This window comes from Mustela nigripes, chromosome 1 (assembly GCF_022355385.1).
Source record: "Mustela nigripes isolate SB6536 chromosome 1, MUSNIG.SB6536, whole genome shotgun sequence".
Classification (NCBI taxonomy): domain Eukaryota; kingdom Metazoa; phylum Chordata; class Mammalia; order Carnivora; family Mustelidae; genus Mustela; species Mustela nigripes.
In genome coordinates, this window is record NC_081557.1 from 76672256 (window position 1) to 76697808 (window position 25553).

At 54.2% G+C, this 25553-nt stretch overlaps 1 protein-coding gene across 4 annotated transcripts in view; it reads left to right on the plus strand.

The window, feature by feature from the left end:
* Positions 1–315: 315 nt before the first annotated feature.
* Positions 316–25553, plus strand: part of IGSF9B (immunoglobulin superfamily member 9B) — a 50405-nt gene continuing 25167 nt past the window's right edge. For all 4 annotated transcript variants that reach the window (XM_059413588.1, XM_059413565.1, XM_059413578.1 and 1 more), the window contains exons 1-10: positions 316–642; positions 11731–11928; positions 13989–14135; positions 19546–19697; positions 19972–20089; positions 21456–21597; positions 21953–22098; positions 24683–24825; positions 25143–25283; positions 25367–25483. In XM_059413588.1, coding sequence (XP_059269571.1) covers positions 579–642; positions 11731–11928; positions 13989–14135; positions 19546–19697; positions 19972–20089; positions 21456–21597; positions 21953–22098; positions 24683–24825; positions 25143–25283; positions 25367–25483 — 1368 coding nt within the window. In that variant the 5' untranslated portion in view covers positions 316–578. The remainder of the gene's footprint in view (positions 643–11730; positions 11929–13988; positions 14136–19545; positions 19698–19971; positions 20090–21455; positions 21598–21952; positions 22099–24682; positions 24826–25142; positions 25284–25366; positions 25484–25553) is intronic.

The following is a 25553-nucleotide window of genomic DNA, read 5'->3' on the forward strand; positions in this document are numbered from 1 at the left end:
ACGTCCCCTCGGACCCGTCTGGGGATAACTGAGATTCCCGGGGTCCCGTTTGCAAGCTCGAGAAGCTACCATTCCGTTCACCAGAAACTTGCCATGCAGTGTGAGCAGAGAACAGAACAGAGCGGAGACGCTACAACGCCTTCTCCCTGGCAATGCGCATGATTCTGCGGCTCTGTGCTCGCCACACTTCAACGCACCTTGAAATGGGCTCGCCTCCTTCGCGCCGCGACGAACAGACATTTGAGCCAATCGGCCCCCAGGTCTGCGAGCATTGTCCAATGGGAGCACGGCGGGGGCGGTCCCGGAGGCCCGGCCTGGCTAGGCTTCACCGTGGAGCTGGCTGCGCTCTGCCTGGGCTAGTAGTGCAGGTGCCGCTGCGCCGGGGGCCGGGGAGGCTGCGCGCCGAGCCGAGTGGAGCCGGGGAGGGATGGAGAGCGGGCCGCCCGGGCTGCAGGAGCACCGGCTCGGGGCGTAGGCGGGCGCGAGCGGGCGTGAGCAGGCGCTCGGGCGCGAGAAGTGTGCGGGCGCAGGAGCACTTTGCGATAGGATGAGGCTCTTGGCTGGCGCGCGGTAGTACTATGATTTGGTATGTGGCCACTTTGATAGCAAGTGTGATCAGCACCCGAGGTCTTGCGGCTCAAGGTGAGTTGAAGTGCAGCGCCCCTCCTCTGGCCCTCTCCGGCGCTTTCAGCCCCTTCTTTCCCGCTTGGGGCTCCCCGGCCCGGCCGAGCGCTGCGCCCTTCCGCGGGCGAGGCTCCTGTTCCAGCGAGGCGCTCTCCGGGGCACTGCCGGGAAGGGCTAGGGGCCGCGGGCCGGAGGGGCCGGGCGGGTAAGGGGCCCGAGTCCATACGCTACTGGGAACTTGGGAAAAGATCTTAGGATTCGGGTCGACTTCGCCCACCTTCGACCTCAGGACTTCATACCAGTGTGCCAAGACAGGTGCTCTTTGCCGGAGCAGCAGCCTCTTCTAGCGCTGGGGAGTCGGCGGCTTTCCTAACTCTGGCTGCCGGGGAGTTTGCGGGTCTTTGGGTAGGCTGCAGCACGCTCGAGCCCCGCGCAGCGCCACCGCTCCGCAGACGAGCCCTTGCAGGGAGGCGCGACCCAAAGCCTTGGGACTCTTGGCACCCACCGCTAGCTAAACGGACAGGTTTCTGGGCCCCGCGGGCGTCTCCCGCTCCAGCTCACACCCCTTCCAATCACACATCTGGCAGCTGGGAGTTGGATCCCCCTCGCGGGGCATGGGGCGCACGGAGCCAGGAGAGGGAAGAGCTGGTTAAGCGCTTGGGTCCCTCCGCCGGCTCGGAGAAGGAGTGTTCGCTTTTGCTTACCCCTGCCAGGTGTCCGCGCCTGTCTTAGCCATACCTGGGCCCGGGCCAGGCAAAAGTTCCCTGGGAGCGGGCCGCATCCTGGCAGACCCCACGCCGCCGTTCCCCGCTGTGAGGCAGAACTGGCTCGGGGTGAGAACGGTGGACTAGGGGTCCCCTCTGCTCCGTCTCCTAGCAGAGGGAGGTTTTTCTTTTTCTGATTTTCCCTTTCTGAGCTGGGGGATGAGACAAGACGCGAGCCATCGAGTTGGGTGATGCGTGCGTGAGCGCGCGCGCTTTTGCTTTGGAGACGGGCAAAGCGACCTACGAGCCTCTGGGTGGCACCCCAGGCTCTCGGCCCTTGTATGGAAGTAGGAGCCAGCCTGGAGGGTGCTAGGACTCTGAGCTCACTGTTTTCAGCACACAGACACGACGCAGCTGCAGGCAAGTTCACGAAGCCGGCAGGAGTGGAGAGCTGGGAGAGAGCCGGTTGGTGGGTGGTAATCAGCCGGGAGGACCCCGCGAAGAGAGAACCCGCTCCCAGCCGCCCTAGGGCAGAGGGGGTCGCAGGAGGCGCCTTTTATAGCCAGGGTTCTCTAGTTCTCTTGGTATGTGTAGGGGGAGAGGGGAGTGATTTGAAAAAGTTTCTAGAACGGAGTGTCTTCCAAGCTATTTGAGGAAGGGAGTGAGTCTAAAAACCGAAGCAGAGGAGGGAGAAAGGAAGGGTGATTCTGTTAAATAGTAGGTTGACTTGGGTGGTTTAAAAACTCCATTTGTCAGGTGGGAACACTGAGGCTAAGGAGATTCAGAAGCTTATGGAGTGGGGGTGGGGGTGGGGTGGGTCCAGTTGTGTATGAGAATCTGCCCTTAGTCTCAGCCTCCTCCTTTCCCCTATGTTCTTGTAGTCTTCCAGTGCCCTCGTCCTCCTCCCCTCCAGTTTTTGGTACATTCCTGCTATGGGACTGTCGCTGAAAGCACAAAAGGAGCTGCTGGGATCTTTGAATAAAAAAGAGACACTGAAAGGAGGCTCTGAAATAGCCTTCACCCTGATAAGTCAGGGTGAGGGTAATGGACTTTGTGCAAGTTTAAATACAGAATAAAGGCAAATGGGTTTATATTGCAGCAACACGCAGAATGGCCAGACAGAAGGAAGGACTTCCCAGCATGGAAGGTTGTTGGGCATGAAGGTTATACCCTCTTTCTGGGTGTGGAGAGGTCCTTCTATCTGGGATGGCTTGATCTGCACCCTTGAGCCTGCCACCCCAATTGGTCTTGGGGTCCTTTTAGCTTAAAAAGACTACTTGTATGCTGGTTAAGGGCTTAGGTATAGAGTCAAATGATCTGGTTTCAAATCCTGGCTCTGCCACTTGCTGGCCCTATGACCTTGGACAAGTTGCTTAACCTTTTGAATGTCACTTGCCTCAGTGGAAAATAGGATGAACAGTATGAGCTTGTAGGGTTTTTTGGTGAACATTAGTGCTGTAAAGAAATGAATGACTACCTGATATATAGTAAGTGCTCAGTAAATGTTAACATTATTATTATTATATTCAGTATCTCTGGGGTTCCAGACCCCTTCTCAGTTTCTTTCCCTTGGACCATTCAGGGCATTGGGAGCTAGAAATGTCTTGAGGGAAGCTCAGAAGGCTGACCCTGTCAGGAACCAAGTACCCTTTTGCAGGCTGACCTTGTCTGGGGAGAACCTCTTGTTCCTCTGAATCCCAGGGAGGTGAGCAGAGGGTGAGCAGACCTCAGGACTGCTTGGAAATCCTTTCAAAGATCTGTAGAACTGGGAGTTTGTCAGTGGCCAGAGGCTTGTGGGAAGGATCCCAGGAGGCATGCAGGTCATAGCACTGCAGCACCTGGAGGGAGGGAGGGGAGACCTGTGTGGCAGGGTTTTGCTCACATGGGAAATACCAGCCACTGTTCAAATGCTGGCTCTGTGTGAGAGCTCAGCTGTTCTCTGACTGGCAGAGGATATTCCTGTGAGGTAGGGATTTGAAGATGCTACCTTTAGGGTTTTGCTGAAGCAGGGGTTGCTCTATCAGAGGGTTAAAAGGAATGGGCTCTTAGGCAGTGTCAGGTTGGGACAGAGTTAGGGATGGGCTCCCCTTTTGACTCTGATCATGTGTGTCTGGAAGGTGATAAAGGTCAGTGGAGAGGTTGGGGAGGGTATGGAGAAGATAGGTATCTGGATTCTGGGAGATGGTAACTGGAGACTCAGCATCCCAGACTGAGCAAGCTTGGGGGAGGACCCTGGGCCCTGCTGGGATGACCCTGGGCCTGGCATAGAGGAGAAGTCTGGGCCTTTATTCCCAAGGCTGCCTCCTGTCCACCACAGAGTCTTTGGATTATCCCTGACTATAGTGTACCCAAACCAAGAAGGGTTCTGACTCAGATCCTGCTGGTAGAGTGCCCTCTACTCTCAGCCTGGCCTTGACCCTCCGTTTTTCCCTTTGCCGATGAAGATGGGAAGGAGGAGGTGTAGATCAGGAGGCTGCTAGCAAGACCCCATGGGCAGTCCATCAGCAAAGAAGGACTCTGCTCAGCAAGTGGCCAAGTTGTATGTGTGTGTGTGTCCCCTGCACACACACCAAAGGCGGGGGTGTGTCTGGCAGCATGCATCCTGGGAGAAGCTGAGGACGGGATGTGTCGGAAAGGGCATGGCAGAGGGGCAGTGGGAAGAATAAGCTTTCAGCTCCTGGCCCGAGGCCCAACATGCGCCAGACTTGGAGTAGGCAGGTCCCAGAGCTGGGTGGTTTCATGTTTGTGGCTCTGAGACAGAAAGTTGGGATCTGGTTACCCAAGGAGCAGAGGCTGCCTAGCTGGGGAGATGCTGAAACTCAGAATCTCTCTGCTCCTCCCTCTTTCCTGGCTCCTGGCACTGCTCTCCTGATGCACCCCAGATAGGGTTCAGCTCTCAGAGTCTGGCCTGCTGCTCTGTCTTCTCCCTTGGCCCTGTCTTTCTCAGCCCTGCTGGCTGCTTGCTCCTCTCTCCCAGCCTTCCTGTGTGCTGGGGGCAGGGGTGGGGGGCGCTGTGTGTGAGGGCAGGGAGATAAAGAGGGAGGTAGTGTGGTGGGGAGATAAGGGGGCTGGGCCTGAGATGTAACACACTTGTGTTCCCCTTGAAAGTCTCCTCCCTCCCCAGACACATCCTGTGACCTTCTCAGGCTGGGGCCTAGGGTCTCAGGGGGCAGTTTCCTTCTGTCTGCTGCCTAGGATGGGTTAAGCAGCTTTTATGAAGGGTCGGTCTGAATTATGAAAGGAGCTGTAATTGGTGTGAGCTGTCTACAGATGTGTGCACATGCCTGTATAGGTGTGCACGTTTGCACATGTGTGTATACATGCCTGTGCTTATATGTGTGCATGTGTGTGTGTATATACCCTTATGTGTGTGTATGTGTTTACTTGTGTGTTTGCACGCATATGTGTAGAATGCAGGAGGGCAGGGGGACAGGCTCCAGGCACGACGTGGGGAGCCACTCCCCTCCAAGTGCTGTGGTTGGCAGTGAGACTGCACTCGGAGCAGACACCTGACTTTCCTCATCCCCCCGCCGCTTTGCACCTAAATCTAGGCAGCCCAGAAGTTTTCGAAGTTGGAGGCTAAGCCCAAGGGCTGGATTGAAAGATACCTGAGGTCCTGAGAGGAAGCCAAAAGGGTGGGGGAGGGGGAGACAAAGCCAGGTAGAACTCCGGGGGACATAGAAAATGGGCCTGTCTTGCTACAGTGGGCTCTGGCATCAGTTCCCTGTTGACCCAGTGCACTCTAGAGTAGAGAAGTGGTTGGATCCCTGGGGAGATGGGAGAGGGTGCTGGGGCTGCAGAGGCAGCTTATAGCCTGGCCCCCTCTGGGGCACTGCCCACGGGTGCCAGCTTGGTCTGCCCGAGGCAGCTGACCTATTTTTCTTAGGAATTTTCCTGCTTTTCTGTTCTCTCTTGCGTGAATAAGCAGGAGACTGGTGAGCAGAGACAGGGCCTCTGTAAGGGTTTTGGAGAACAATTCCATGTGAGCCAAAGCTTGGAGGGGGTGCCAGCCAGCCTAACTGTCCTTCTGAGAAGAGAGGGGACTGGGACAGTCCCTCAGTCTGTCGTATCCCCAGGTCCTCACCACCTTTCTGGTCACAGGCACCCACCCACCCAGAAGGTCGGTGGCAGATAGCTTGCACACAGGCTCGCCTTCACAAATTGTTTGAGGTGAGCCTCTGTCCTCATTTTCTGGCTTCAGTGTAGAGAATGCTGGTGCTTCACTGTGAGTATATATGGGAGCTTCCGTTTCCTACTTCCCTATCTTGTCTTACCTGAGGAGAGGAGGGTGCTTGGTGCAGGCAGAGCCCACAGTGCCCTCACCTGTCTGGGCCTGCCTGCCTGCTGGCTCTGGAGTACACGCGTGCACTTGGCCATGCGTGAGTGTGCAGGGTGCAAGCCTCCACCGCGTGGTGGGGTGTGGGGGTGGGGTGTGGCTTTGCCTTTCTGCCGAGGAGCCATTAAAGGAGCAGAGCGGAGGTTGAATTACTGACTGCTTCCTGTCAGTGGCTCATGGGGAAAAGGCTCTTGGAAATACAATCTAGCTGAGAGCAAATTAAGGTTGCTAATAGCATCGCTGCCTCGTGGGCTGCTGAGGGGAGCCCAGCCAAGAGGGTTAGGAAGGAGAGGCACCCACAGGAGGAAGGAGGCCTGCAATTCCTGCCCCTCCCTCCCCAGTGCCTTGCTCTTTGAAAGATGGGAAGCTTTCCTGGTTAGGGCCCATCTGGGCTCACCTGAACTCCAATTTCCCACCCTGAGAGGTTTGATGGGGAGTGGGACCCGAAAGGGCTGTGAGGACACTGATGGGGAGACCATGGAAGGACTTTTCTGAGAGCCTGCCTAGGCTGAATATGGGGGCCCTTGCTGGAGGCAGAATGATGGCCAGATGACTGCTAGTCCACCTGCCTTCTGGAAGGAACAAGGACATGGCCAGATGTTTTGGTCCTGTGTCCATCACACACTTGTAGTGTTTGTTGCTCTGGGCAGTAGGGAGTCTGTCCTCTGCCTTCCTCAGGCCATCCCTCTGGGTGTGTACTGCTGTGGGAGGCTCCCTGGAAGCCTGAGTCCCGGGCTTCCTGGAATCTCCTGGAGCCTCCTGGCTTGTTGGGGAGGAGCGATTGGGGGACTATTGGGGGCTGTGCCTTTTTTGGACTCAGCAGGGATTATTTTTAGGCTGGCAGATGGAGGTGGCGGTGGCTGTCGCTGGTATTATTAGACAACAGGCCTGTGGTTTGGGAGTCTGGTGCCCAGAGGAGGAGGGGGAGGGGGATGAGGAGGAGGAGGGGGCGGAGGAGTGGGACCAGGAGGAGGAGGGGGCGGAGGAGGGGGAGGAGGAGGAGGAGGAACAAGAACGGGAGGCTGCAGTAAGGACTTGTGCTCATGAATCAGGGAGGCTGCTGCTCACCCCGAGGTTTTCCCTTACCACAGCCACTACCAGACCTAGCCAGATACTGCAGAGTGATGCTGAGCCCAGAACCAGTCAGAGAGCACCAGCTGCGGCCCACAGCAGGTCCACTGTATCTTCCTTCTCTGGTGGAGGACTGAGCAGAGTGTGCCTGTGGGGAGGGACTGCCTTCTGACTCAGGGAGGAGAGGGGCAGGGCGCTGTGTCTGGAGTGCAGTGCTGGAGAGACCTTAGTGCCTGGGCCTGTGGTCCGGCAGGATGGTATCCCTGAATGTGGGCATAAAGGGGACATGGCAGCTGGACCCTGACTCCCCCACCTGTCCCCGAGTGACTGCTGAGCCAGGTAGCCTCCCAGTTTGCTCATTTGTGAAGATGAGCTGGTAGTAGTTCTGTCAGGTGGGCATTGTGAGTATTACGGGAAATTTGTGTTACGTGCCCGCCCGGCCCCGAGCCTGGTATGTGGTAGCTGTTTAGGGGAGGTTGGGTTGCCTGACAGCCAAAGCTCTTCCTCCTCAGGATCTTAGACCTTCTCAGGCATTTAGAGTGTTTCTCATTCTCAGGTGCCCTTCCTCCTGCAGCCCTGCCCTGGTGGAAGAGCCCTAGGCTGTGAGTGTCAGGCACACTGATCCGTGCCAGGGCCTGGATCTTCATGGTTCTATGCCCACGAGGGATCCAATGGCAGCCTGAACTTGGCTGCCCACCGGGCACCACCTGGCATAGAGAGCAGGGGATTTGTACCCTATGGGCTTCCCAAAAGGTCAGCCAGACAGCAGGGGCTACCTCGTTCTTCTTTGCTCTCCTGCTTTCTCTTCCCTATCCTGGTAAAACAAATCCAGAGTGGGTTGGGCAGAGCCCCAAAATGCAGATTTGCTCTGCTCAGGGGACTGCTGTTTCTTGCCTCCTCTAAAACGGGTATGCAGAATCCAGGGCACCTCAGGCCTCCTGCCGCCCTCACCCCTGCAGATGCCGCCCTCACCCCTGCAGATGCCGGTTTCCTCTTTGAGGTTGGAGCCTCATCTCTAGGGACTGCTGTAGGCTTCTTTGGTGGGGAAGGGGCCTGGGGGTGTCACCCCTCTCGCAGCCCTTCCTCACCCAGGTCACTATCAGTCCTTCCCTTCCCCTCCTCCCTCCCCCTCTCCCTTCATCTCTCCCTCCCTCCTTCTTGCTCCCTTCAGAACTGGTGGGCAGTTACTCCAGTCAATCCTGCTGGGGAGAAGTCCACTTGCTCCCTGAAGGAATCCCCTCCATTCTGTCCCCTTCCTGGTTCTGGGGTCCTTTGAAGGCCTGTGTCTCTGTGTCCCCTGTGCCCCAGAGTTCTCTCTCCTGCCCTCGGCTGGGTTCTGCCTGTGTCCAGTTTGCACTGTGCCCATCCCTGCCTCTCTCTCCTTCCTTTCTTGAGTCTTTCACTCCTTGATTTGGGTTTGGTGTCCTCCTGGGTCAGAGTTTATCTCTGCTCCACCAAGCCCCTCTTCCCTTTTTACTGCCTGCTTGTTTACTTTTTCTTTCTTGCTTTGGGCTTTTCTGGGGAATGTGTTTTATCAGACATGCTTTGGCTCAGAAAAGATCAGGCTTAGGAAGAAGTGCTTGTAGGTGATGAGTGTGTGTGCGTGTGTGTTGAAGAACTGAGGAAGCTGATGAATATTTTAGGATTCAGGGGCACCTAGGTGGCTCAGTCAGTGGAGCACCTGCCTTTGACTGAGGTCTTGGTCTTGGGTCCTGGGATGGAGCCCTGGGATCAGCAGGGAGCTTCTTCCTCTCCCTCTGCTGCTCCTGCTTGTGGTCTCACTCTTGCTCTTTCTCTCTCTTGAATAAATATAATCTTAAAACACAATATTTTAGGGTTCCGAAAACCAGGAGGTTTGGACCGAGAGGGGCTCTCACCCCTCTACTTTCTTCTTAGGAAACACCCTCTCTTTTTGCCTTGGTTAGAATCTTTGTGATGCTTATCTCACCGAGTATCGCACCGAGTCCCCTCTTCTGTTGCCTATCCTTGGTTGAAAGGGTCCTTACACAGAGAGGAGGGGTGGGGTTGACTGGCTCAAGAGGGCCGACCTTGGGTTGGGTGCTCAGTCCTGAGCCCAGGGGCCAGCTAGGGGGTGGGGGTGGAAACCTGGAGCCAACACCAGTGCTGGGGGAGGTGTGAAAGAGGCTGCCTCATTGCCATGCGGTGAGAATGAGGCAGCACTGAGCAGCAGGCATTGTAGGGACCCATTGCAAAGCTGACCCACCTCCTGGCATTGCCCCCCAGAGCCCTGAGCCCTGGGAGCTGGGGAGCTACAGAGTCAAGCTTTGCTGCTGAAGGTGGGCAGCTGCCTGCTCAGCAGTGCTGGCCTTTTCCTCACAGCTTCTTCCTCTTGCCTTGGGCTTTGGGGTGCTATAGCCCCTGGGGAAGAAGCTCCCTGCTGTGGACAGCCTGTCTCCCCCATGCTTCCCCCACACCCAGTAACCAGGCCCTGGAATAACTCCTTCCTCTTCTCTAGGCTCCTGTATTTCACCTCCTGGAAATTCTGCGTGACACACATTCACATATGCATGCACACAGTCACATACACACATATACATACTCACACATGCACATACACATTCTGCCACATACACACTCATCCTTGTCCTTTTGCTAAGAGCTACACATATGCACATATTACACTCATACACACTCATACATCCTTTTACCAAGAGCTACTCGCATGCACACAGACTCTCACATGCATACACACGTTGCTCCCCCTGCTCGCTCATGGTGCCCGCTGTTTGCCCATTCTGAGTCCAGGATCAGCCTTTGTGCTCCTGGAGGCTGGGAGGCAGGCTCTGTCCCTCTCTAGGTACCCCTGGGGTTGTGGGGGAGGGGCCAGCTGCAGCTGAGCTCTCTCCTTGCTTTCCCTGAGGGGTTGGAATTCAAACCTAGCCTGAAGCAAGGTTGGGGGTGGGGGAATTGGGAAACCTGCTGGGGCCTCAGGCAGGTGAGTGCAACACTCTGCTCTGCTCCAAAAATACTCTGTGATCTTAGCTCTTTCTCTAGAAAACAGTGATGTCACCAGTAGCCAATCAGCTTCTAGAAGAGCTTGCCTCCTCCTCCTTCCGCAACTTAGGGAGGAGAGGGAAAGGGGGATGGGAGGGAGAGTAGGAGAGACACAGAGATGAACAGACAGCATGTAGGCAGACATGGAGAGAAATGCAAACACAGAAACGTAAGCACACAGAGGTCCCTCCACACAGGAAAGCTGGCAAAACCCCTTCTCGGTGCATAGGCAAGGGAAATCCACATATTTCCCCCAATACACACACACAGACACACATACTGATAGAGACATGAAAACTGAGAAAGACTGACAAGTGGAAGCATTCACATAGAGTGAGAGCTAAAGAGGAAAAGACAGAGACAGAGACTGGAAGAGAGACAGAGTGGTGCAGAGAGACATGGAAAAGGAGTAGGAGAGCGACTTCTGTCTCAGAGCCAGAGAGACAGAGGAGGAATCAGAGAGACAGACACGTAGAAGGAGCCAGAGATGCAGGGGCATGAAGGAAAAGAGAGAGATGAGAGAAGGAGATGGGCGGGAGCACACAGGGGTCCGAGAGGCAGTCAGAGTCAGATGCAGAGGCACCACAACAGATAGGCAGACAGACAGGGATAGAAGGACAGGCAGGTGCTATTCTTCCGGGCATATTTTCTGTGGTGGGAGGACCCTTCAGCTCTTGGCTTTGCGCCTCTAGTAGAGCAGCTGCTGTCCTTGGTGCTGCCTGGAGGGGCCCAGCAGGGACTGGGAAGGGAGGTGAGTTTGGATGGGGAGAGCTGTGGTCTAGTCCGGAGTTGTGTTGGGTAGTGTGAGGGAACGCTGAGAGAGAGGCTTCTCCAGGCTGTCCCTTTCACTGGGAAACAAGCTGGACAAGGTGACTTTGTGGGCATGGAGTCCTTGTGTGGGAGGGAGCAGTTTCAGGCTGAAGGTGGGGATGGCACGCCTCCTGTAGGGGCTCAGGAGGAGGCTGCCAGGCTAGAGAAGCCCTGCTTGGGTTAATCTGTCCTCTATGTCCTCCAGCTTGGGGGTGGGGGTGGGGGTGAGTCTCTCTCCATGTTGCCCTCCCGATGCCAAGAGGATGGGTGCACCCTATCCAGCTGTATGTTTTATCTCTGCCAAAGGTGGGATGATTTCCCCTTAGCTGGCTGAGCTCAGCAGTCTCAAGGGCCCCGCTCTGTCCCAACATCCTGCTATCCTAGTGGTGATGTCTGGGGTTTAAAAATTGGAGGGCTAGAGGCCCCTCCTGCTCCCCTCTCTGCAGCAGGTGCAGTGGGGCAAGGGAGGAGGGGCCTGGAGAGGCCAGTCAGGCCTGTGGGGTTTTCCCTCCGGTGTTGCCATGAGCAGCCTCTGCTCAGCTTGTTAGGGATTCCCCTGCTCCTGTATGGAGTACTCTTGTTTTGTGCTGCGAACATCAGGCTGAGCTGGGGGTGGGGCGTAGGAGGAGGCTGGCTCTGCGGTTCCTACCAGGCTCTGGTAGGAAGCCTCCAGTACAGGAAGAGATTCCATATTTATACTCTCGGCTACAGCAGGCCCCTGTAGCCCAGGCTGTGGGTCTCCACAACGAGGTGGAGACCCCCTCCACTTTCTCAGTAGCTAGACCTCTTAGAACTGAGGGCGGGGGCGGGGCTGTGCAGGGGGGATGATATGGTTACGGCTGTGCTCTTTGGGATTTGGGGAGGGAAGATTTGGCTTGCAGGACTGGAAAGAACTGCTTCCTTCTCTTCCCCCTTTCTTCCCCATCTCAGGTTCATGGATTCCTGGGGCCCCCAGGGCTGTGGAGATATGAGTAGGGAGGGGGGAGAAAGGGGTTCAGGGTGCACTGTGGACCCTCTGGGGAGTGACTGAGTTCCTTTTCAGGAGGATGGCTGGGTGGCCAGCTGCCCTTGGGAATGGGAGTGGATGGGCAGAGGGCTGCCTCTTGGGCTGCTGGGTCAGGATCTCCTTGTCACCTCCCTTTGTGCATCCCGACTTTGCTGACCCACTAGCTGCCCACGGCCTACGAGAGGAGCCCGAGTTTGTGACCGCAAGAGCCGGTGAGAGTGTGGTCCTGCGATGCGACGTGATTCATCCGGTGACGGGACAGCCCCCGCCCTATGTCGTGGAGTGGTTCAAGTTTGGGGTGCCCATCCCTATCTTCATCAAGTTTGGCTACTATCCACCTCATGTGGACCCTGAGTATGCAGGTAAGGTCTAGGCTGCAGGGGCTCCCCCGCCCCACCCTACCATCTCTTCTCCCGGTTTTAACACAGCTGGCCTTCTCTCTCAGTGGTCATGGTCACTGTTCCTCCTGCCTATCTCTCTGTTGCCACTTATCTTTTTACAACTGGTCTGTTATCTCTGCTGCACAGTCTCTGCCTCTTTCCTTCCATCCTTCGGACTTCGGGAGGTTTTAATTAAGTGGTGGGGAGGAGAGGGACGAGGTGATGCAGACACAGAGATCACAGCACAGTTAGGGATGTGCAGGGACAGGAGCAGTGGTAAGGACAGGGAAGCCTGGGGCGCCTGGGTGGCTCAGTGGGTTAAGCCGCTGCCTTCGGCTCAGGTCATGATCTCAGAGTCCTGGGATCGAGTCCCGCATCGGGCTCTCTGCTCGGCAGGGAGCCTGCTTCCCTCTCTCTCTCTCTCTGCCTGCCTCTCCATCTACTTGTGATTTCTCTCTGTCAAAAAAAAAAAAAAAATCAAAAAAAAAAAAAAAAAAAAAAAAAAAAAAAAAAAAGGACAGGGAAGCCTACAGAGCCCACCATGTAGGACAGTAGGGCTGTGCTGAAGGGCAGCTCTGTGCAGGAAGAAGCTGAGTCAGAGCCCTGCTGCCCTTGGCCAGGCATGCTGGCTGCAGCTGTGGAGTTTGCTGTGTCTGCCTTGGCCCACTCCCTGCCTCTGGCTCTGAAGTTGGGGCCTCATCCCATCCCTGAGCGGAAGCAAACATTGGGGGCTAGTTCGTGCCATAGCGGTGGGCACCTGCTTTCTGCCTCCTCTGCCAAGCCAGCCTCCCTCCTCAGGGCACCCTGGGTGTCTTGCTCTGCAGTTGCTCCTGCCAGCAGGGACCTCGCTCTGAGTCACTGCCAGTGCCTGACCACCAGCCTGCCTGGCTGGAGGAAGAAGAGTGTGGGGTGTGTCTGTGTGTGAGTGTGCTTATGTGAACGTGAGTGTGAGCATGTGTGTGTGTGTGCATGAATGCATGTGTGTGCTGGGACTTTCAAAGGAAGGCAGGAAGCTGGCAGACCTTGCTTTTATCTTTACTTCTGGCTCCTGAGGTCTGAATTGCATTTCTCGCAGAAAGTTCCATTTCTCTCTCTCTCCCTCTTGGACCTATCTCTTATTCTCTTTTTGGTTGCGGTTGGTTTTGACATTCTGGTCTTTAGGCAGATTGCCAGTATTGAGACAGGATGAAAACAGAGACCATGGTGACATTGGAGTGAGAGGTGAGCTAAGGTGCTGGGTGAGGGAGGGGCAGGCCCTGACGGCTATTCCTCGTCCTGGACTCCCATTCTGCTTGGCTCCTGTTGTATGTCTTACCTTACCATCACCATGAATGAGACAAATACGGCTTCCTAATGGGGGAAGAGGATGGCGTTAAGGAGAGTAGCTGGCGGGGGGAGGGGCTTTGCTCTGCTTGCCGTTCCTATCCTCATTCTCGGGCTTATGGGCCCTAGTGTCTCAGCTCTTGGGGACAATGGGCTCTGGCTAGATGAGCAGTCTGTCCGGCCTGGGAGGGGACCCCACCACTCTGGTCCCTGCGTGCTCTCCCTCTGCTTTATCCTAGGGAAGCCTGGCAGACAGGTGCAGGGGGTGAGGACCCAGCGGGGAGAGGGATGTCACACAACCTGAAATGAGGTTCAGGGGTCTGCTCTGGGGTCCCCTACCTCACCCTCTTCTGTTTGTACCTTTGTTCCCTCTCTTGCTTCCTCCCACCCTCTTTCGTCCCTCATGCCTTTCCTTTGTCCCAAGAGATCTGTAGCAGGACAGGAGTATCCCAAGGGACTGAAGCTCTTCCCAGTGCCAAACCCAGAGTTACAGCTACAGCTGGGTGGGGCCAGCTGAGGCTGGGAGAATGGCTCCATGGCTGGGCTGTGCACCTTTCCCTTTGCCACCTGCTGCCTGGGGTTGGTGCCGGCTGTTACTTTGGGGCCATGCCATGGGAAATGGTCCGAAGGTTACAATGGGTCCTCTGCCTTTGGTGGGTGTTGTGCTGCTCACCCCACCCTGACGGCCTCCTGGGCTTTTGCCCACTGTCTTCCTGCAGGTCGGGCAAGCCTTCATGATAAAGCATCCTTACGGCTGGAACAGGTCCGCTCTGAGGACCAGGGCTGGTACGAGTGCAAAGTGCTCATGCTGGACCAGCAGTATGACACCTTTCACAACGGCAGCTGGGTCCATCTCACCATCAACGGTGCGTATGGGGCTCACTCCTGGGGACGGGTGGGTGGGGAGCCACCTGGAAGGCTATACCCCAAGGACCCGCTTTGGGGAAAGCCTCTTTCCTGACTACCGTATCCCTGCTCCAAATCTCTGCTGCAAAGAAGAGTCAGCAGGGCTGGGCCCCATTGAGTTAGCAGTTCCCACCTCTTGCTTCTCCCTCAGTTGTCTCCCTAGAGCTTCTGGGGTCAGTGGAGGTACATGGGAGGTGCAGCCCCTCAGGTATGAGGCAGGGTTTGCTGCAGGTGTTGGCATCAGAGCTCCTTACAGGGAAGTCAGAATCTGGTTCTTGAAACCAGGAGGGTTAAGGCTTTGTGGAGGCCAAATTTGTATCTGCTGGCTCCATTTCTCAGCCTTGGGAAGACCCTGCTAGCCCAGGAAATGCCTTCCCACTCTAGTGGGATTCCTGGAGTTCCACCATGACAGTTTTCCTTTTTAGGTGAATATTTTGGTTCCTTGTTAAATATGTTCATTTGAGAGACATGCAGTGAGGGTCTGTTGTGTGCCTCTTCCACACTGGTGATGGGAAAACAGTGGTGACGAAGCCTAGACACGGTCCCGGCTTGTACTGGGTTTACTGTCCAAGGAAATGTAAGGATCCTGTGAAGAGTAACCGTTTTAATGGCTTTCAGGTGTTGATAGCTCACATGAAGTGAATTGGCACTGTATGTTGATGCTTTTCAAGTGTTTGCAGAGGCCTCAGGTGAGCTGGCCCAGTTCCCAGTGCTGGTGAAGGCTGCAGTCTGGGTCTGAGGCTGTGACCACATCAGGCACTGGACCTTCTGTGTGTCCCCAGATGGAGAGTCTCTTTTGTGTCCCTGGGAGTCCTTACTTGGGAGGAGATACTCTGGAGGAGCCAGAAGAAGCTGGAACCATGGAGAAAAATCTGGAGAAGTGGCATATATGCTTTGGATGTGCCACACACAGCTTGGGTCCTTATGGTTTTGATGTCTATGACTATAGATGCTGTGGGTGGGAGAGAGAAATTGGTGTCATTCCTGGCTTGGAAGCTTCTGATGGTATCGATCTGCTCTGAAGAACGACTCTGTCTTCCCTGTCTTGTGGGGTTGGATCATTCCTCCCATAGGAGTCAGGCCATGTTCCATGGCTTGAGAACCTCTCCAGGGTCCTGAAAGAACAGACTATTTTAGCCAGGGCACTGGTCTGTTAGCCATGGCAGTCCTAGAACAGTGTTGGTCCAGACTGCCCAACCCGTTCAATGCAGTTGGCTCCTGTCAGTTAGTCCCAAGAGACTGGAGGCTTATTTTAAGTCTCCGGTGGGCTGTCCCCACCACACAGTAAGCTTTTGAGTCACCTCCTTTTGATGCCAGCTGTTGTGTGTGCCGAGAATGAAAACTCATCTTAATATTAGCCCAAGCAAAACATAATTAGGAAGGTAAATCGGCTGCTAAAAGCTTCACTGACTGAACACTGAGCCAAGAGTGCCCATGTTGGTTTCTGTCTCTCTAACACCCTTCCAAAGCTGGGCTGAAATCTGGATCTCCTTTTCTTTTCACGTTATCCTCGCAGTGTCCATTCGGCGACCTGAGACATCAGGTGCTCAGTAGGTGCTCACATGACAGCAAAGTAGAATTTAGTTAAAAATTGTGTGTTCTGTTATGTCCCTGCATGCATGAGTGGGAGTTGATTCTTTGAGAACTCCTAATTGCTCAGAGTGAAAGGAGCACGGGACAAGACCCTGAGAAGGTTTGGTTTATTTCACGAACTCACTGCATTCATTTCATGAATCCAATAGCTGTAGGATCCCAAGTAAGTCTCTGAGTATCAGCTTCCGGTGCCTGTTTGCGGAGGTGTTGTGAGGATCAGATGAAATGCTGTGTGAGAAAGCATCTTGCACAGTGTCTGGAACGTTAATTACATGTGGGTCAGCTGCTGGCCATCCTCTTTCTCAGGAGAGAAAGAAGATGAAATCAGATGAGCATGTAGTGGCAGGGAGGCAGGAGCACGGGAAGGTCCTCAGACTGGAAGATGCAGAGGACTGTGGTAGTTGGAAAGTAGTTGTCAATTCACAACACATCTGGAATCCTGGCATTTAGTATTTACATGAGTAACGTGTATACCCTGGGCTTGGAGATCAGACTGGAGTGCTCCTTGTAAATCTTGTAAATAAAGAGAAGTAACACACATACACAAACACATCTTGAATGTTTTCTCTGTGGCAGGCTCTGAGGATACAGCAGTGGGCCCAACCCAGACCTAGCTCTTAAGGAGACTTTCAGAGGCGGCAAGTCCAGGGACAATTGCAATATGGGCTTTGGGAGAACAAAGGAGGGAGAGCTTCTCTGAGGGAATGACTCCTGTGCAGACATGTGACTAGGGAGTTAGCCAGGTGCAGGGGTGGGAGGTACAGAAGGGTAGTCCAGGCAGAGGGAACAGCATGCCTGGAAGCCCAGAGAAATGAGAGTCAGTGCAGTCAGGGAGGGCAGGCAGGTCGTTCATAGGGAAGTGTTGGGCAGAATAGCTAAGAATGCTCCCCTCTCTGCCCCAGGCTTCAGAACCAGAGCTTACCATAGAATACTTGGCCCTTACCAAGAAACCTACCTCCCAAATGGGGAGAACAGAACAGACACCTTTCAAGGTGAGAGAGCTCTCCCTTTATTCCCCCGCTCCGTTCACCCCGAGTTCTGGGGTACCTTCCAGCATAAATATTTCCATTATGGAAGGAAAGAGTCTGGATTGCCAACATTCCATTGCTTCCAAACTAGAATGTTTAGTGTCAGGCATTTTCTGACAGAGATCACCTTTGGAAAATGAAAGGCCAGGGAAAATTAGAATTATAAATGGTCTCATTCCCCTTCTGTGTTTTCCTGAAGACCAGTTGGGTGGAAACAAACCCAATTATTCATTCCTTTATCACGTATAAAAGACCCAAAAAGCCCAAGCCAAGTCTTGATTTAGATTGGTGAATTACTTGGAGGAGAGGCCAGCCTGTTTCTAACCTGCACTATTAATTATAGGGCACTTGTAAAAAAGAATTAAGCCTGGAAATGCAGCTGGCAAGCTAACACCTAATTCTGTAAATAATCGAGAGTCAAACCATTATTTTCCTGAAAACTCGAGATTGTTCAAAGTACTTTCCTGATTAGCACCTAAATAATAAAGTAATTATGTAATTAGTAATTAATTTGTCACTTCAGGACGTAATTTAATTTATTATCTTTTCTTTTAAGCTTGACACCAGAGGTAATAGAGTCTGAGGCTGCATTAGCTCAGGGGCAGACTTGGCAAGAGGGGCTCTGTTGGAGATGAGCACACATTCCATTTCAGAAGTTGGGATTTCAGAATCTCCGTATAAGGATTTGGAATGGTTTTTGCCATCATTTTTATTGTATTAGATGTTGGATGAGGATTGCCATGCTTGCAGGTGTCCATTGTGTATTTTTCGTGTGTGATGGAGTGTGCTTCTTTTTTTTTTTTTTTTTTTTTTTAAAGATTTTATTTATTTATTTATTTGACAGAGAGAGAGAGATCACAAGTAGGCGGAGAGTCAGGCAGAGAGAGAGAGAGAGAAGCAGGCTCCCGCTGAGCAAAGAGCCCGATGCGGGGCTCGATCCCAGGACCCTGAGATCATGACCTGAGCCGAAGGCAGCGGCTTAATCCACTGAGCCACCCAGGCGCCCCTGGAGTGTGCTTCTTAATTCACTCAGTTTATCCAGTTCCCCTTGTATGCCCACACTAGGCAAAGGGTGTTGGAAATGATTTAAGAAAGCAGTCTTGTCATGATCTTGCTCCTGGGAAGTTTCGTGTGTTTGAGTTTGTGTTGGTTTGTAGGTGTGTGTATGTGTGTATATTAAGTTCATTCATCCATTCAACATATGTTTGTTGTGTGCTCTGTTACATGCCAGGAACTGGGAGAAAAGCCGGGCATGCAGTGGGATTTACAGAAAAGATCTTTGTTCTCAGGGAAAGTCAGTGCTCACTGCTTTAAAGAAAATAAAGCAGTCCAAGGGGGTAGAGAGTACTAGAAGTGCTATCTTAGATGGGTTGACCACTTACGGCAGAGGTGGCATTTTAGCAAAATTTTGCATGAACCAAAGGAGTGAGGTCTGGGTACAGAGAGGATGGCAAATGCAAAGGCCCTGAAGTTGGACGTTCTTGGCACATTCAAGGAAGACAAAGATGGCCAGTGGGCCTACAGCACAGTGAAGGAGGTATGTGGTAGCACACGAGGTTGGCAGACTGACCAAATACTGAAGTTCTCTGACTGGTTCTCAGGGCAGCACTGTCTGGAGAGGTGACATCCATCTCAAAGCTTCTCATGGATGCCTCAGAGGTTTCCAGGGAGATGATAATGATAAGAGTAATGACAAAATAACCAGCATTTCACACGTATTTACATTACAAGATCCCTTTCACAAACTATCTTACTTACTCCTCACCTCAGTCCCGGAGGGGGGCAGATTTAGGTAAAACTCAGAGAGGCTGAGTGACTTGCCCAGGGTTACCCAACAAGTGACAGGCTAGCACGTTAACTTGGTCTTGACCTTTGGGTACCTTAAGATGAGCTAAAAATGTCCTGCCCCAGCCTGACATTGTGAACCCCAGGGCTGGTGTTCAACCGTGGGGCCCCTCCTTGTCACTTCAAAAGCACTGATAGTCCAATGGGTTAAGATTGACCTGATTGCCTATGCAAGCAGCTCAGACTAATGAGGCTGAGTCTCTTAACAGCTGATTATCCAAACAGGATGGGATTTTAGTCAAAACTCCAATCAATGCAAGTCGTGATGTGGGGATAACCTGGCGTAATCAGAAGAGAATTGAGAAGGGAGTAGCCTGCAGAGTGGGCTGTCTTTCTGCCTGGACGCAAGAAAGGGTGGAAGGTTTTCTTTGCAGAATCTGGAAACGTAAGATTCCTTGTAACCATGGCCTGTGGTCTATGTTAGGCCTAGATGACGCTCAGATAGAAGACATCCTGGAAATGGGGGGGCCTGGCTGGGCTGAGGTTAAGGAAATAGGCGTATCAGGGATGATCTTGAGGTGAAAGGGGGGTCACAGAACTGTTCGGAGCTGTTGGCAAGGGTGTGCAGGCCATGAGAAAGCTGTCTTGTTTATTGCTCTGTCCTTAGAGCTAAGCATAGTAGCCTCGTAATAGATGCTCAGCAAACATTTGTTTCTTGGGAATTAGCCAAGTACAGCAGGAGAAGTTTAGAATTTGCACCCAGCCGGGCTGACTTTGAATTTCAGGTCTCTCCTCCCCCGGTCAGACTCATGGGCAAATGATTTTGCCCATCTCCCTCTTCCTTCATTTATCCCAGCACTTCGCAGAGGGTTATCTATGAACACAGCGGATGTGGTGCCTGGTGTGTGTGGGTGCTGTACGTGGGGCAGCAGGCTGGCTAACCCCACCCTGGGTCTCTCTGCAGCTCCTCCCACCTTTACAGAAACACCCCCCCAATACATTGAGGCCAAGGAAGGTGGCAGTGTTACCATGACCTGCACAGCTTTTGGAAACCCCAAGCCCATTGTCACCTGGCTTAAGGAGGGGACACTCCTAGGTGCTAGTGGGAAATACCAGGTAGGTGTGGTTCTCCTTTGGGGCTGCTGTACTTCTTCCTCCTTGCTCACCCTTCCTTTGCCTCCTCCCTCTCCACGGCAGCCTCCCACTTCACGTGACTGGTAACACTCTGCACAGCACACAGCCTGGCTGGTGTCTGGTTGGAGGGAGATGGAACACGAAGTGCCTGGCTCCATATCCCCCTAATGCATGAGCCCTAGGTCCATCTACACCTGGGGGTGGTGCTGGGGGGACCCCAGGGTGGGTGCTGAGCTCTGTCTCTCCTTGGCTCCAGGTGAGTGATGGCAGCCTGACAGTGACATCGGTCAGTAGGGAGGACAGAGGTGCCTACACCTGTCGTGCATACAGCATCCAGGGAGAGGCTGTCCATACCACTCATCTGCTTGTCCAAGGTAAGAGCAGTTTCTCTCCTCTTCATGCCCTGGACCTTTTGCAGGGACTTCCAGCCCATCTGAGCTGTAGAGGGGTTTGCCCTAGGCATGGCTGGCCCAGCTGGGGTGGCTGGGGAGATGGACAGCCTATGAGTAGTGGGGTCGGGCTCCTCCTGAGTATTGTGTGGCTCACAGCCAGAGCCCCCATGGTGGCCTGCTATGGCCATCAGCTGGGATGGTGGGAGGCACTATGTTGAGTGGGGTTTGGGTTTCTCTTTCTGTCCACATGGTGTCCTGCCATGCCTCCATCTTCCCCAGGGGAGGGGACCTCTCTCAGGTTCCCACCCCATTAGTGATGGCATCAATAAATAACGACAGGAGGTCTGAGGTCTGAGGTCGAAACCCCAGACGTTTAAACAACACAGAGGGCATTTGGCAGAGCCAGGGTCTGCCTGGTCAGTCCTGGGAAATGCCGGTCCACCCTGCCTAGGGCCCCAGCGTGCCCCAGAGGGGGCAGCATCTGGGAGGTGGGGTCTCTTTGTGCTTTTATGCTGAGCCCGGCCACCCTTTTGCCTCCCACCCACTGCCTGCCGGAGGAAGAGCGAGGGCTGGGGGTGGCTGTCTAGGCTGCCGGGGCTGCTAAGATACATGTTCTTTCTGCCTTCTTCTGACTTGGAGTGTTGAGTGGCAGTGTGGGTCAGAGGTCCCTCTGCAGCTTGGAGAAGAGCTGCCTTCTCAGGAGAGAGCCAGGTGGTAGCTGTGGACTGTCCGGAAAGCCAGCTCAAGGGAGGGCTGGGATTTCACCTGCTGTTGGCTCTGCTTGCCCCCGGCTCTTCGCTCCACATCTGCCCTCCTGACCTCTGGCAGATAAGCAGCACAAGCCTCTCAGCTCCTTCAGAGGCCAGATGACTCCTTGCTCTGGATTGAAAAGATGGCCTTTGTCCCTCTTGCATGTGCCCTGCTTCTGTTCTGCTGGAGAGAGGGATGGGCAGGAAGGGAAGTGTGTGTGTGTGTTAGGGAGGTTAGATAGCTGGCTTGGGGTGCCAGGATTTACAGAGGCTGTGTGCATGGAGGCGAGGGGCACACATACACCGAAAAAGGTGTCTGCAGCTGGTTCAAGGGGCTGGGGCACGCTGTGACCACATCCCAGGACCTTTTGCATCTTGGACCTGTAAGGAGAGTAAGACCTGAGCACAGCAGCAGCTAGAAAGATATCTAGGACAGCTGCCCAGCATATGCTGTTCCTCTTGGGCCAGTGCTGCCCTCCAGCTCCCTCCCAGAGTTCTGGGCACACCTTCCTGAGTCATCTCAGAACTTCCTGGGAGGACCCTGAGCTGTTGCTCTCTCCTGCACCAGGTAAGGTCATGTTTATTTCCTCTTTCCCCAGGGCCTCCCTTCATAGTTTCCCCTCCTGAGAACATCACTGTCAACATATCCCAGGATGCTCTGCTCACCTGCCGGGCAGAGGCATATCCCGGCAACCTCACCTACACCTGGTATTGGCAGGATGAAAACGTCTACTTCCAGAAGTAAGTATGCTGCCCCCTCCCCCCCTCCCCCCCTCCCCCCGCTCCTGGGGCAGGGGGAGCGGTGGTGGTCCTCATCCACCAGGCCTCCCAGGTGCAAGGCCTTTGAGCAGGGGCTGCCATGGGCTGCCCTTGGGCTGTGGGAGCTTACAGAGAGGCGATCCAGTCTGTCCAGGTGCAAGGCCAATGTTTGCACAGAGCGGCCTTGAAAGGGACCAGGAATGTGAGGAAGTGCTGGCTCTTCTCGCCTTATTGGCAGGGTGAGGGGACTCCTTGCTGCCTTGCTGTGCTGGCTCTTGGAAGACCTTCTCCCCTCCATGCCAACCCCACCCTTCCTTGTCTTCTTGTTTGTTTGCAGCGACCTGAAGTTGAGAGTGCGGATCTTGATTGATGGGACCCTGATCATCTTCCGAGTGAAGCCTGAGGATGCGGGGAAGTACACCTGCGTCCCTAGCAACAGCCTGGGGCGTTCCCCCTCTGCCTCAGCATACTTAACTGTGCAGTGTGAGTAGGGGTGAGGGAGAGCCACACATGGTGGGGGTTCCAGAAGAGACAGGCCTCATTAGCTGGACTGGATGCTGGAGGACAGCAGGAGAGCGAGGGTCATTTGAGGGAACGTGGGCAGAGGAATGACAGGAAGCGGGAATAGCCCAACAGGAGGGCGAGACCTGGACTGGTCAATTGAGGTGAAACTAGCACTTGCCGGGCATCTTTTTTTGGGCCAGGCATTGCTACACGTGTTGGCTGATTCGTTCCATCAGCCAAGTTGGTTTGGATTCAAGGATGGGCAGACCTGAGTAATGGTCCTTGCAGTCAGTGCTAGCCAGTACCTCTCTCTGGACCGTGAGCAAGATGTCTCTGGTGCCTTTTTTCCCTCAGGTATATGAGGGAGGTGACACTGACACAGGGTTAGATTTCTTGTCAGCTCTCCGCCTTCCCCCACTGTGGATAGGTGTGTGAGGTGAAGGGGACAGGACCCTCTTCTGGGGTGACTTGATCTAGTTCTGCCAACACCTGGCTCCCTCCTGGCTTTCTCCTTGCTCTTCTCTAGGGCTGCCAGAGATCCACACGGATGAGCTGCTCCTCATGCCAGCACAATCGAGGGCTTTTGTGCAAGCACAATAATTCAGTTTGCTAATCTTGAATCCGTCAGCGTAGTCAATGCTTTCCCACCCCCTGGCAAGCTGATCATTGTGAGAAAGGGAGAGAAGGATGAGTAATGAGGATTAATTTCTTCCGTTTGGTTTGTGGATGGCCCTGTCACTCAAGACAACAAAGACGCTGGGGTGTTACTGGAGGTGACAGGCTCTCCATCACTGGAGGGCTGGTGTGGGAGAGCCGCTCACCCCCAGGGGCGTGCAGCAGCGGGGGGACAAGGAGGACAGGCTGGAGATGGCTGGATCAGCATTTGAGCTGAGAACAAGCAGAAGAACAGTTGGTGACCCCAGGAGGTGGGGCTGGTCTCTGAGGCCATTCTGCAGCTCTGGGTGTTTGCACTTGTCTCCTGTCGAATGGGTGCCAGGGTGACAGAGCCTGGCTGGACCTTTGAGCCCCGCTCAGCTGCTAACCTCACGTTCTCATTGTTTTCTTCTCGATGCAGTAATTTTACCGGTGGGGACAAAGGTAACATTTCACCATTTCCATGGTCGTCAACCTAAAAAGGCTTTCAGCACGCTACATTAGGAATTCTCAAGTTTTTAAGGGCTCGAGGCCCCAAAAAAGTGATGTGATGTGACCCAGGACATCAGGCCTGTCCCACCCAGACCTGCAGGAGGAAAAAGCCAGTCAGGAAGCTATTTGAATAGGACTTGCTGGATGTGAAAGGGCCGGGGGAAGGGAAGAGTCCACTTGTAGTAGCATCTTGTCTGGCTATGTCACTTGGGCAAGAAGGTGGCAGTGGCAGAGGGAGAAAGCCAACAGGGGTGGTCTTTAGAAGAATGATGAATCTAACCAGGAGGAAGCCCCCCATCGGCGAAGCCCTGGGCCATTTTTCGGTCAAGAGGGGTATGTGGTTTCCCTGTCCGTCCCCGGTGCCCTCACCCACTCCTGCTTGTCCTTTTTTACCTCCTTCTTGCCTTCAGAGACAATCCAGGGGGTGAGATTTTTCAGGTGGGTGAGACAAGGATCTTTATTTCTGCTAAAAAGCAGTGTTCAGAGTATTTCCCATTCATAAACCCTTTGAAAATCTTGGAGAAAAAAAAAAAAAAACTCTACATACAAAAGTAGGAAGCTATGTCTAAATATATAACTCGGCCTGGTATTTATGTAATGCTGTTCTCTGAAGAGCTCCAAATGCTTAAAAGATACCAGCTCATTCATCCTCACTGCCTCACTGGAAGTTCTGGATCTTTCTCCTTGGTAGTCCTCGGAGGGAATGGGACAAATCGAAAGGTTATGAGTCACCCACATCACAGGATGTGCTGCTCTTGCTTCTCTCCTGAGAACCTTTCATCTGTTCTGTGGCCAAGGTTGAGTCTGCATTCCAGCTGCACAGAGGGGAAACTGAGGCTCAGTGGGGGGGGGGTGGAGCTGGGCAACTTGCACAATGGAGAGGAGAGAAAAGAACCACCGGTGGTCATGCCTCTGAACACCTCATGCATAGAACTGACGTTCCTCTTTTGGCTTAGGATGTGGACCGAGTGCTGCTGGGCGTCCAAGAGAGATTTGGGATAAGGAGCCATTGGTGGAGGGTGTGGTCAAGCGTTGACTTCAAGTTTGGAGTCTAGGGGCTGGAGATACAGACATCAAGAGTCCTTGTTCTGCTTGTTCTGCCATTCATCCCATGTGTAGAAGCATTTGAGGAGTGTTATGGATCCGAGCGGGCTTTGGGGTGGCCTGATGTGGCCTCTGGGGTTTGTCCGTCTTGTTCCTCATGGCGATCCCGGCACCTGGCACTATTGTGAGCACCATGGACACATGCAGAGTTTACTGAATGGGTGGGTGGGTGTGACGGGCAGTTCCTTGGAGATAGGGTATCTATATGAGACCCTGGGGGTGTGTGAGGGGTCTTGGCCCCCTGCCAAGATTTCTCACTCCTCGACTTCCCTCATGCCTTTCTTCTCTCTCACCCCACACGAACCTTGTGCAGACCCAGCCCGTGTCCTCAACATGCCCCCTGTCATCTACGTGCCCGTGGGAATTCACGGCTATATCCGATGCCCTGTGGATGCAGAGCCGCCGGCCACCGTGGTCAAGTGGAACAAGGATGGCCGCCCCCTGCAGGTTGAGAAGGTGCTAGAGGGACGCATGTGGGGTCACAGTGAAATACACTCTCTTGCCATTGAGATGCTGCCTATGAGGGTTTAGTTCCCTGCCAGGACCCCTCCACTCTCCACCAGAAAACTCTGGGAAAGCAGAGCTGCTTCTGGTGGGGGGTCTGCAGTCTGGTGCAGCTTCTGCCATTCTCCCAGGACACGTAGACAGCCCCTGCCCTAGACTAGCTGGTGCTTTGCCCAGGCCTGCCAACTGAGGTCTGGCCTGGTGGAAGCCAGGACTGAGCTTCTGCCCCCTGACCGTTGCTCCCTGCTCTGCTGTCTGTGCTCCGGCAGAACCTGGGTTGGACCTTGATGGAGGATGGCTCCATTCGGATTGAGGAGGCCACAGAGGAGGCTCTTGGCACTTACACCTGTGTGCCTTACAACACCTTGGGGACCATGGGCCAGTCTGCTCCCGCACGGCTTGTCCTGAAGGTGAGGCCTGGGGCTGAGAGAGGCCCCTGTGGGAGTGGACACCCCAAACCCTCGACTTCATGGCTTTGCTGTGGTCTCCCTAGGATCCCCCGTATTTTACGGTGCTACCAGGCTGGGAATATAGGCAGGAGGCTGGCCGGGAGCTGCTCATTCCCTGCGCTGCTGCAGGGGACCCTTTCCCTGTCATCACGTGGAGAAAGGTACCTCTGGGTTCTGGAGCTCCTGGGAAGTGTGGCGGATGGGCAAGACCTGTGGTGGCTCTGTTCTAAC